At 39.1% G+C, this 12,627-nt stretch overlaps 1 protein-coding gene across 1 annotated transcript; it reads left to right on the top strand.

Annotated features, from left to right (window-relative positions):
* Positions 1 to 423: 423 nt before the first annotated feature.
* Positions 424 to 12,585, top strand: CD164 (CD164 molecule). Its single transcript, XM_029945108.1, has 6 exons — positions 424 to 723; positions 3,463 to 3,546; positions 5,112 to 5,183; positions 7,081 to 7,116; positions 10,794 to 10,850; positions 12,214 to 12,585. The coding sequence occupies exons 1-6, from the start codon at positions 543 to 545 to the stop codon at positions 12,378 to 12,380; spliced, it is 597 nt and encodes a 198-aa protein (XP_029800968.1). The 5' UTR covers positions 424 to 542; the 3' UTR covers positions 12,381 to 12,585.
* Positions 12,586 to 12,627: the final 42 nt, after the last annotated feature.

The following is a 12,627-nucleotide window of genomic DNA, read 5'->3' as shown; positions in this document are numbered from 1 at the left end:
TAATTCCTTTCCTGCCCTTAAGGGCACCCCACGGAAACCACCGCCGGGAGAACACAGACCCTGGAAGCGAGGCCAGAAAGTCACGTGGGATCGCGGATTTACAGCCATGCTGGTCGCTCGGGTGGACGCCGAGCGCCACCTCATGTAGGTTGTTCCATTCAAGCCAGGGTCGGAGTTTACCCTATCGGAGGAACTAGAACAGCCCAGCGGAGTCCTGCGTGGCAACCTAAGGGCAAAAGCAGTAGTTGAGTTCATCTGCCGAACTTCTTTGCTATATTTCAGTCGCTTTGAGGGACAGCGTCCCTCGGTTTCCTCTCGGTGCTCCCGTTTCCCCTACCGTAAGATTCTAGTTGGTATCGTCCGCGGCCCTCCCCACTCCGCCTCACCCCCGCACGCCGCGGCCGTGGGGGGGGGGGGCTCACGTGACCCCGACGCCTTCTCGCGCGGGGCCAGACTCTCTGAGGCGGTGCCGCAGGGGACAGAGGGATTGACGGAGCCGAGTGCGTCGCAGCTTTCGCCGGAACATCAGCGCGGAGGACGTGATGTCGGGGCTTTCCCGCCGGCTGCCGTGGGCCGCCGCCTGCCTGGCCGCGCTCTGTGTGCTGACCGCGGCTCAGAACACCTCCCAGGTCCCGAACGAGACTACAATTACTACTTCAGCGACCACCAAGATAGTTCCGACGTCGGTGACGACTCTAACGCCGGTCCCCACTCCAGCACAAGGTGGGCGCTGGCCCAACGGGCTTCCTGCACTGGCACACCGGCCCGCGCAGCCGAGCAGCCTGCCCTGCCCGCGGTGCGCGCGGGGCCCGGGAGGGCCACGCTCCAGCAACATGGCGGCCCGTCCGAGGCCAGCCGGGGCCGGCTCGGGGTGGCGGGGGTGGGAGAGCACCCCGGGGAGAAGGGGTGGCCAAGCCTCCGTGGCCTTTGCCACCCCGAAGTGTCCCACGCCGACGTGCTTTTAAAAAGTGCCTCGTAATCCCCAGTCTCACTTCACGCTCGAAAGAGGAGACGTGGCTACCTTCCGCGATCGTGGGGGCGAGACGACTCGCTTCCAAAGTTGGCGATGAGGTCGAACCCCCTCTCTTTGGGATTAGTCGTTTGCCCACCCTGGTCCTGTCTCCTAGAGCAGGCTTCTCCGGAAGTTGGCGAAAGAGGGAAAGGCAGAGGGAAACGGAGATGTTAACGCTGCTAGTGCCTCCGACTTCGGTCTGAGAAAATAAGTTGCCTGGGATCTAATTGTATTGATTTTTGCGGATGCGTATGGGATATATTCGAGGTTTGCCCAAATTGGAGTCGATCAATTAAATCTTTACTATATGCAAAGGGAAAACGTACCCATTCGTGTACCCAGTGCGTCACATATCTTTTTGGTATTGAAGGCTAAACTAGAAGGTGAAATCTAGGCGGAAGATGGAGTTAAAGTAACTGCCAGGAGCGTAAGTTTCGTTGATTGTGAAGCTGGGATTGGAACCCAGGTCTGTTGATTTTTTTAAATCCGATCGGGAACACACTCTTTGTTCAGCTCTACAGTCGATTTGGGTACTGGTTGAGGCGTTCATTGAATTGGCAATGCTTTGACAACACAAAAGAGGGGAAGAAAATTTAAGGTAAAACGGTGAAGGAGCCTAGATATTTAAAACCTGCAATTTAGTGTAATTGGTTATTTTTGTTAATATTGAGTAAGGAGTAACTGGCATCTTGACCAAAGAATTGCTGTGAAGTGTCAGGATATTTACCTTGGCTTTTTTTCTCTTCCTCAAGCTGATCATACTATTTTGCAATGTCTTCTCTTGGTTTTCTTTTATAAAAGTTTAATAAAATGTATAATACTCATAAAGATGTACTAATAAAATTCAAAACTTGTTTAAAGTAAATTGCAGTACAATACTGGATATTCTAACTGCACTCTTTTTAAGATGATAGAGCACAGTGCGTTTTGTCTCCTGCTTATTTGGCAGTTTCTTCCCAGAATTGTAGTTTTGGAGTATTGTGTGTATTTTACCTAGAGAAGGTTGGAGATACCCAAGTTAATTACCTTTTTGTAATTGAAAGTTGTGCAAAGGAGATGTTTTGTTTTCTGGAAATCGTAGTTGGGTCAGCTTCAATCTAAAATGAAAGGTAGCAAGTTTGTGCTATTCAAACATTAATCATCAGGCACAAAAGATTTTAGACAACTAGCATTTATGTTTTATCACTATACAGACCTCTACAGCATTTATTTTCTACTTTGTGAACCCCTGATTCAGGGTTATTATATATGTCCCAGTCCCTGATGAATACTAGTAATACTGAAATGCATTGCCTCTGTGCAGAACTGGGTTTTTTTAGGCATGGGGAAAGCAAATATGAATGTTTTTGGAGGCATGTAGCCTCCAGGAAAATGGAGAGAGCTCTATTCTAAAGTCTTTTGGTCATTTGGCTTAAATTATTGACAAAAATCCTGCTAACTTGTTAAATTATGTGTACATGGATGAAGCTCCTTCCATGTCTTGTTGTTTCTTACCCTTCATTCATGGAGGACCCCTGGAAAGAGCAGGTTATTTATGTTATGAGCCTCTGGGGTTTTCAGAGTGGGCATCATCAGAGCTTAGGTTCAGCCTGTAACAAGTCTTTATTATTATTAAAAATTCCAGTGTCTCAACTGATGTTTTAGGGCAGTGATTTCCCTGTGTGTAGTGTTGGCTTTATAACAGTCTTTTTTCCCAATGTTTTAATTTTTTTAAGGTATTTTAAAATGGTTCAAGAAAGCCTGAGCACCTGTGAAATAGCTGGCCTGTAAAGTGTTGTCTAGATAGGTACTGAGCCTTCTTGCCAGCTTGTGGGGTTTTTTTTTTCCCCTTCCCTTTCTCTTGAGTTTACTTCAGCTTCATAAGTCAGTTATAATGATTGGAAATTTTTATTAAGCCAATTTATGAAGTGCTTTTGTGTGTGAGGTTAAAAAAGACAACAGCCATGGAACCTGAGATCTACCAACCCAACACAATTTTAAGTGTACAGTACGTTATTAGCTGTAAGCACAGTGTTCTACAGAGAGCTCTATAACTTTTCATCCTACTTGAAACTGTACCCTGCTTGAACAGCAAAACCCCATTTCCCCTCCCACAGCCCTAGCGGCTGTCATTCCACTTTCTGCTTCCCACTTTGACTATTTTACATACTTTATATAGGGGAGGATCCTGCAGTGCTTGTCCATTTTTGAATGTCTGATTTCACATAATGTCCTTAAGGCTCATCCATGTCGTAGCATATAGCGGGATTTCCCTTTTTTATCGTTAATAAAATACCACTATATATATAACACTTTTTAAAATCCATTCATGGGCTATAACATCTTACCGTTTCTCTGAATTAGTAAGTTTAGTACCATGTGTAATGCTCACTTTTGTGTAAAAAAGGTAAGTGGGTACAAACTCAGAATGAGTTATCAATTGATTGGTTTCATGTGCCCCTCCCCACCAGATATCTGTGAAAACCGCAACAGCTGTGTTTCCTGCTTTAATGCTAGCCTTGATTCTACTCCCTGCTTTTGGATAGAATGTAAAGGTAAGAAGCCTTGGGATTGCTCTAGTTTTGAGAATGCAAACTGTTTTGTTTTAACATTTTAAGGTATTCTACAGTGCATTCCTGAACATTTGAAAATTCTGTAGAAAATTTGGCATAGGGTTTATCATTTATTTTGCAAGTCAGATACTTTTCCATTAAAGTGCCTATTGCTTCACATTTCCCCTAAAAACTCTGGTCTCCCATTCTGTCCCCATACCTTTAATCTCTTAGGCTGATAATTAAGGTTCAACGGTATTTATTTATTTATTTTTAGTGTATTTGTTTTTAGAGAGAGAATGTGCATGACCACATGAGCTGGGGAGGGGCAGAGAGAGAGAGAGAATCCCAAGCAGGCTCTGTGCTAATGGGGTTCAAACTCAAGAACCATGAAATCATGACATGAGCCAACACTGAGTGCAGTGCTTAACCCACTGAGCCACCCAGGTGCCCCACGGGAGGAGAGGTTTTAAAACTTTGGAAGATGGAATGGTACAGGTACACTAAAATTAGCAGTGAAAGAAAGTTGTGAAATTTTCCCTTGAAAATAGTTTCCTATAAAAAAGAGGCATTTATCTTCTATCGCCTACTAGATGAACTTTGGAGGCCTTATAATAAAACTTTATTGGATACTTAAATATCGGAGAAGAATGAGATGGGAAGAGTACCCTTTAATTTGAGAGAGAAAGAGCGACTTGAAGATACTTTGAAATGCCAGTAAGGCTTTTGTTAGGACCATGGGATTATAGCATGTTCTGTTCCTTTAATGTAAGGTGGTTGCATTTTTTTCTTATCAGTAAGTCTTATCTGGTTTATATGTGTGTATATATATATATAAAGAAAAAGCTAAAACCATATATTAAGCCTCTTCATTTAAAAAATGTAAGGTTTATGGATATTATATCACTACATAACAAAGTTGAAAAACTTCCTTTAAAATTAAGGTATTAGCTTAATTTGGGGTAAAATTAATTTTTTATTAAGAGTCACTTTTAAGTCATAAAATCGAATTTAAGAGTGCACCCCTCTCCTCCTTGGGAGTTGGCCTGTTTTTTGGGCTCCAGCCCTACTGTAGGATATGTTGGGGAAAGGTCTTACTCTTGCTACAAGTCTGACCATATAGGAAAGCAGTTTCAGAAAGTGTAGATGACCAAAGCAGAGATCTGGAACAGAGGTCCTACTGCTGCTAGCCGGGCACCTCCTATGGTGACTAAGCCTTTATTAAAGATCTCGACAGTTTCTCCCTACTGACTCAGCCGTCTTTGAGGCTTCTAGCAACCTTCCCTGCCTGGTAGACATGCCACAGTTCTGTGATCTAAATGTTTTTTGATTTATCTGTTCAGTATATTTATGAGGAGTTTAGAAGAATATTAAGAGGGATCCTATGTAATACTTAAACAGTGCGGAAAAGGAAGAAAGTGTTATTTTGTAGGTCTGTGGACTTATAAAGTATTTATGCCTGCGTTTGATTTTTTGGAAGCTTGGAAGCAATTCTGGAACTTTATAACAAAGTCAAAGATAGTATAAGCGAGTGATTGGTGCCCTGTTTCTTTTCTTTCTCATAACAGACAAAAACTACTGTTCCCATAATTCAACAGTTAGTGATTGCCAGGTGGTGAATAACACAGAATCCTGTTCTGGTAAGTATTCACATTGGCCACCGACGAAAGTGGCCAGAGAGATGAGGAAGATGTTTGCCTCAGGAAGCCTTATTTCAGTATTTGGTTTGCCATTTCCATAATTCTAATCTTGTTACAAATTTGGGTGTAAATAACACATTCATACTGATATAAAGGGATAGTGTTTTGAAGCTTAGTTTAGTGATTTGGCTGTAGAGTGGAAAGCTGTAGGTATAAATGCCTCCTCCTTTACATTTTTTTTTCTTTTTTAACTCTTCTGGAAACTCTCTGCAGTTTAGATCTTCTCTTTATTTGCATTTTACAGGGCCAGACAACCGTGTTATGGTGCTGGTGATTGTCACATTCTCTGGCATAGTTTGTGTTAATGGTTGAATTTTTTTCTGTGTTCCTCCGTTTTCTCATTTTTTAAAAGTTTATTTATTTAGAGAGAGCCCAAGCAAGGTAGGGTAGAGAGAGAGGGAGAAAGAGAATCCTAAGCAGGCTCTGTGCTGTCAATGTAGAGCGGGACACAGGGCTTGAACTCCCAAACTGTGAGAACATGACCTGAGCTGAAACTAAGAGTCAGATGCTTAACCTACTGAGCCACCCACGCCACCCCTCATTTTCTCATTTTTGTACTTTAACTTGAGGAAGTTGATTACTCTTTAACCTTAACTCTTTGCTCAGGAAATAGTTTAAATTCCTAGATGAAATAACTGATTTTTCTAACAAGATTACAAATGGATAGGGAAGTCAATTAGTAATTTGGTGCATAGATAATAATTAAATAGAGCAAAAGAAGTTTCTGGAATGTGTCAGTAACTTGAATGACTACCTATAACCATTTACTTTTGGTAGGCATTTTCCCATTCAAACCTGCACTTTGTGACTGAGACTTTCATTAGTGTGAGGTCCGTTATCCCTTATGTACAGTGAATACAGTATAGTTTAGGTGGTGAAAGAGCAAACATCTTTAGTATTTATTTTGATACATGCTAGAAAACACTAGTAACTGTATCAGACCTGTGATTTCATGGTAAGACTTCCCAGAAACAGGATTAAGTGAAACATTTTTTTTTTTATGCTTGTTTATTTTGAGAGAGCGAGCACACGAATGCCTGTGGTTGGGGTAGAGGTGGGGTGGGGTGAGTGGAGAACAGAGAAAGAAGATCAAGCAGGCTCTGAGCTGTCAGTGCTGAGCCCAACAAGGGGCTCAGTCCCATGAACTGTGAGACCATGACCTGAGCCGAGACCAAGAGTCAGATGCTTAACTGACTGAGCCACCCAGGTGCCCCAAGTAAAACATTTAAAGGATAGTAATTTAGAGAAAAATGAAATAAGTAATTCTACTTATTGATGATGTATCAGTTAGAATTAGTTTGGGCTATGAAAGATAATGAAACCCCAAATTAGAGTGGTTTTAAGCAGCAGACAGACTTACTTCACTTATATGTAAAGGAAGTCTGGGCTAGAGTGGCCGCTCTACAGCCATTAGGAACTCAGGCTGTTTACTGTCATTCCTCAAGAATATCTGACCTTACTCTCCAAGGTGAGTGCTCATGTTCCAGCCATCAGTTAGTCTTCCTGCCAGCAGCAAGAAAAAAGAGAGAGACCCACATCTACAGAAGCTTTCTAGAAGTTACACTTGGCTACCTAGCTGCAGAGGAGGCTAAAAAATGTTTGTCTTTCCTCAGGTGAGGGAAGTGTCAACCTTAGATTGACGCCTCTGTTTCTAAAGAAGGGGAGATGAGTATTCAAAGCCACTGTCAGTCTCCTCCACAAGGTGGTACTGAAATGCAGAAATTATAAAAGTGGCATTCAAATGACTGCAATTTGGAAAATAGTGTGATGGATTGTGATATTTGAGATTGCTTGGACTTAACGTTTGTTTGTTTGTTTGTTTGTTTGTTTTGAATAGGATCTGAGCCCACTCCAGTGCCAACCAATTCTACAGGTAATACAAGAAAATTGACTCTTTTCTCTTCTTCAGGATTTGTAAGGCCTTCTAGTAGACAACTTTTTAGAAATTAAGTACCTAAAAGTTGTTAGTATAATTTAAAAATTTAGATATTTTTAGTCTCAAACCATAATTACGTTAATATGAATTGTGTGTGACAGTGACACGTTAATTCCAGTGTTTCACATTCATTGAACATGGGAGGATTTGCTATATCTTGGGACACTGAGTTCACAAACTGCTTTTTGTGGATTTTGTGGAAACCTTGGGAAATACAGAAGCCTCAAGGAAATTAAAATTTCCTAGAATTCCCATCATCCAGAGGTACATCAAAATGTTTTCTGTGATAAAAGTTACTCCAGTCTCTCCTGTGTGTATGTCTAAATAAATACACTTACTGTGAAATTGGATTAATATGTTTATACATGTTTGAATTTGGTTTTCCTCTTACTTAAACGTTGTCATAGGCTTTAACCATCTTGCACTTGATTGGATAGTTAGGTCATCTGTCATTCTCCATGCAGTAGATGTCTGACAGGGAAATATTTGCTGTTAACTCTGATAGGATTGATTCATACAGCATTCCTAGATCAGAGGATAGAATTACTTTAAGGCTTTAAATACCGATTGCTTTCCAGAAGGATAGGCTTTTCAGCCTAAACATTTGGAAAGTTTTTCACTATACTTTCAACAGGGTTAATTTCTCCTTTTAAAAATATTGACCAAAGTGATAGAAGGAGTAAATCATTAAAAAACATCTACTCCTAGTATGAAAGTACTAGGCTAGATGACAGGGATTGGAGACAGAAGTTAAGACAGCATTTTATCTATTGTAGGAACTGTGAAAAAAGTAAGCAAGCCCAGTGTGTTGAGGTGTTTGTAGGAAGGTGTGTATGTGGAATAACGTGGTGAAGGCGTGTAATGAGGTGAGGGAATTGCATTTGGAGTACACCGTGAGGAAGAGCTGAGCTGAACTGCCCGCAGTCAAGAGTCAGATTGGTCAGAGGTAAGAGAGAACACATGGAGATTTGAATAGACAACCTGTGACTGGAATTCAGGGGAACTGCTAGGGGAAGAGTTGCAGGTATATGCAAATAGACTGAGGAAGTAGAAGGGATAGAACTTGATGGGGGTGACGTGCAGCTCTTCGCTAACAGGACAGATTAGGCTCATCAGAAGGCAGTAGTAGTGTCCACAGGAGCAGCTTGTAGAGAAGAGAATAGGTCTTGAGAACCAAACTCTACAGAACAGTAATGTGTAAGAGTTGAGAAGAAGAGGACTGGAGAGGAAACTGAGTAGAGACAGGCAGAAGCTGTGTTTTACGTAGTTTTTCAGAGGAAAAAGGGGTCCGATGTATGTAACAGGGACCAGAACTCATTTTGAAAGACTTTGGCAGTGGTAAGCGAGCCGGTTACCAGGTTTGCTAGCCAGTTGTGCATAGCTCTTCCCCAGCTACGCATGTTGTTCAGTGCTACCATGTTGGTAGCTTGAATTACAGTGGAAATACTCATGCCCTAGAAATCTGCAAATGCTGCAGGACTTTCGGAGAGCACACAGTAGGAGCACCCATTAGAAGTCACTGACTAGGAGGATGTTAAAGAATGATGAAAGCAGAGATGTTGTGGGAAAATTAGTTTCCCAAAGGTGGGATATGAACTGGAAGTAGGAGGAGGGAAACAATTTATTTAAAACCATTGTGGGTTCACTTTTAATTTCTTCTCCATGGATTTTGTAGTTTTCATGCTTGCTCCACAAGGGTTCTTTAGCAAACTACCGTGGTGTCTTCTGTGTGTTCTCTCTTTGGGTTCTGGAAAGTGGAAAGAAGCCAGGGCTTGCTTATAGAAAATTCACCAATTGAATGGCAATTAGTGGCTGAAAAACAAACCTTTACATGGTCTCTTTTCATACCTACTGTGGAAAGAGAGCAAGTGAGAAATTAAGTGATTATTAAAGAAATGATTCAAAGGGAATCTGATTCAAAGGTGTTCGGTGGGGATAATTATAATAGTGTTCTGCCAGGACATAAAATGTGATAAACAACTATGAATGTTTTAAATAATGTCTCACAACAGAGTGACTAAATTATGTCAAATTTGGTGGGAGTGTTCATAATATATTCATAATATAGTATAATACATACTTATAATATTGGAATATATAATATATAATTATAATATTGGAAGACAAACTAAGTTCTGGCACATTTAAATTTTTTTTGTTACATACATGCTTAAGAGAAGTGGCTGGATGGAAGCAACTTGTTACTCTGAATGATGAGATTACTTAATTTAGTGTATTCTAAATTTTTCATCACCAGTAGCAACTTTTGTAACTGCTGAATTATTTTTTTTAAATGAAAGGAACTGTAGGTCAATAGAAGTATATTCCCTTCTTCAGTCAAAAAAAGTAAAAGTGTGTGTTTTGCCTGTTTATCTATTTATTTAAAAAAAAGTTTGTGCCGTGTTCAGAGGGTTCATGAGAATCAGCAAGTTTGTAAACTTACTTTCTCTATTATCTATTGTCAGACAAAATGTGTCTTAAGATTGAAAGGAATATATGTTTAATTGGTAAAGTGTTATTTTGTGTGTTACACAGGATATATAAGCAACAGAAACTTTTAAAGGATTAAAAGTCTGAGAATAATCGTACCCTTTAATCTAGGAATTCTATATAATCAGTCCTATCAGAGATGAGATCAGGTATTTCCCTGCAAGATGTTTATAGTATGGAGAAATGAGAGATGACCTAATTGTCCCTCCAAGAGCAGAGTAGGTAAAACATGTGCAGCAATGCTCATAGAGAAAAGGATACAAACATGTATGAGAATATCCCATTAGTAATTTTAACATATCTTTTACTAGAATCTGTTAGTAATATTAGTACTAACAGAGGTCTGTTAATACATTGCTTTAGTTCCTAAAATGTATTTACATTCAAATTAATTCTCACAAGCATTCATTTCTTTACAGGTATTTTCAGATAAAAAAAATTATTGGAATTCATGTAGCTTGGTAGACTAGGGCTTACCTCGGGCTCTTATAATTTAAATTGGGGGTCTTTGTCCCCTGAGGACCTGTTCTTTTATAAAATTCTATTGGAACAGAACCTTGCCTATTCATTTACATGGTGTCCTTGGCTGCTTTTGTACTACACAGTGTACAAAACCTAAAGTATTTACTGTCTGCCCTTTTAAGAAGAGTTTACCAGCCCCTTGAAATGAAGAAGATAAATAAGCCTGTCTTGACACCTACTTGAGAAATACTGAGTTGCACTTGTTCCTTATCATGACTTTTTAAGTTAATAGTTGTTGTCACGGAAGCAAGATTATTATAAAAAACAAAACAAAAATATATAGTCCCTCACTTAAACAGTAATTCTTGCCCTTTCGTGCATATTTTTGTGAATTTATCCAGATGTATATGTAGATTTTGTAGTTAAACATGTACATAGATGTTAACATATATAAAATTTTATGATTGATGTTTTCAGAAGCATTTAAAGGCTAGTATTCTGGCTGTATAGATAAGTTAGTGAACCATTAACTGAAACTTGGCCTTTATTCTTTAAAAAATGGAAAGCATGTGAAGTTGGTAGCGTTATTTTTAAAAGACAAGTTGTTAGATGTTGAGAGGTTTGGAAATTTACGTTTTTAAAAAGTTTTGTTTACATTCCAGCTAAAACCACAACTCTGCCTTCCTCTTCTACAGCTACCACCACAACTACTACATCAGGTAATTGAGGTGTTTTTTAAGTGAAGTAGGATGTGTGTGCAACATTGCTTTATATTATTTCTGCTGCCATTTTCCAGTTTTATTCATAAATGGTTCTGAGGTAAAGCTCCTCTCTTACATGTTGGAGGACCAAGACAGTAGGCTGTTAGAGCAGTGATGGTAGGTTTGCTGAGAGTCCTTCTTGTTTTTTAATATGTAGGTGTGACATGTTTAATGTGATAGTGTTTCTCCAAAAACCCTTTTAGTACAACTTGTAGGTGAGATCTAATTTTTTTATAACTTACAAATTAAATACTCATTAGTTGTGTGCTGTGTTGGATCATGGCAGTCAGAGTGAAGATAATAATTCTTAAAAGTGCATCTGAAGAGTAACTTTATTAATTAATGACTTGATGTATTTTAAATGAAATCCTATACAGGTTATGGCACAGAACATTGCTGGTTGTGAATCCTTCTCTCTGTGTGTATTTAAAATAGTGTTCTTTTATGGGTTTTTATTCTTTTGGCTCATTCTTGTGCTACCTTTCTCTTGGTTTTAGAAGCCATTTTGTCTTCACAGGAAGAAATACAGAACTGTTGTAATTAACTTTAAAGTGGCCAGCTTACTATACAGCCAGTGTTTATTTGATATTCTATTTAAGAAAAAAGAAAAATTTATTTTAAATATGAAATTGCTTTTTATTAAAATGGATGGTGCTTTGCTTGAAACATTTTATTCCTTGAAAAGAAATTTATATGGTGTTTTCTCTAGAAACATTTTACTCTTTGGAAAAGGAATTCAAACTTTTTTGCTTTTTTTCCTTATGGTTTGGTAATGTTCACAAAATTTGCAGAGCAAGATTTAATAGTAAGTTTTCTTGCTTGTTGGAATTATAAATTGGAAATACTTAAGGTAGTTTTTGTGATTTGAAGAATTGCAACTAAATTTTAACTTAACCTTATATAGTTAGTAAAATTCAAAAGTTGTATGAATTTTCAACAAATACTATTTACTGTATCCAATATTAATATTTACTGTAACAGTTAACTAGAAATATATGTAGTCTGAAGAAATTGCACATTTTTAAAGTGCTTGACATGTTCCCACTGCATAATTTATGTACCAGGAGAATTTTTTGCTGTTATTTTCATATTTGAATTTGTATAGTAGCATTGACCACTTGATGTTGCTGGATGGAGTGAATGGGATTGATAACTGGTTGTCTTCCTCAGTTAGGGATAAATTCTAGCTGTAAAGACTTGACTCGAGCAAATGCTTTATAGAATTGGACACCAGGCAGAGTAGAAGCTCCGGTGGGTCTTGAAATTATGACAGAGGATCATGAGACTTACTAAGTGTCCTTTTCCCCCTCTTATTTAACAGGTACAACTAACACCACTTTAACTCCGACTTCACAACCTGGGCGAAAGTCTACCTTTGATGCAGCCAGTTTCATCGGAGGAATTGTCCTTGTCTTGGGTGTGCAGGCTGTAATTTTCTTTCTCTATAAATTCTGCAAATCGAAAGAACGAAACTACCATACTCTGTAAACAGACCCATTAAATTAACAAGGACTGGTGTGTAACTCACTGAAACCAAAATAATTGTCTTTCAAGATGTCCCGCGTGGAAGACGCTATTCCAGGATCTTTAAATTTTCAAAGGATGCATATAGGATGTTGTGGAGCATCGTCCTTGAAGAAAAATCACTTAAATCATTTTGCTCAACAGGAATATTTAAAATATTCTGCATGAATCCTTGTGGCTGTCTTCTTTTATTTTAAATGGCTGCTGCTGT

The sequence above is a fragment of the Suricata suricatta genome, chromosome 7 (genome assembly GCF_006229205.1).
Source record: "Suricata suricatta isolate VVHF042 chromosome 7, meerkat_22Aug2017_6uvM2_HiC, whole genome shotgun sequence".
In the NCBI taxonomy this organism is placed as follows: Eukaryota; Metazoa; Chordata; class Mammalia; order Carnivora; family Herpestidae; genus Suricata; species Suricata suricatta.
This window is presented reverse-complemented; position numbering and strand designations above follow the sequence as displayed.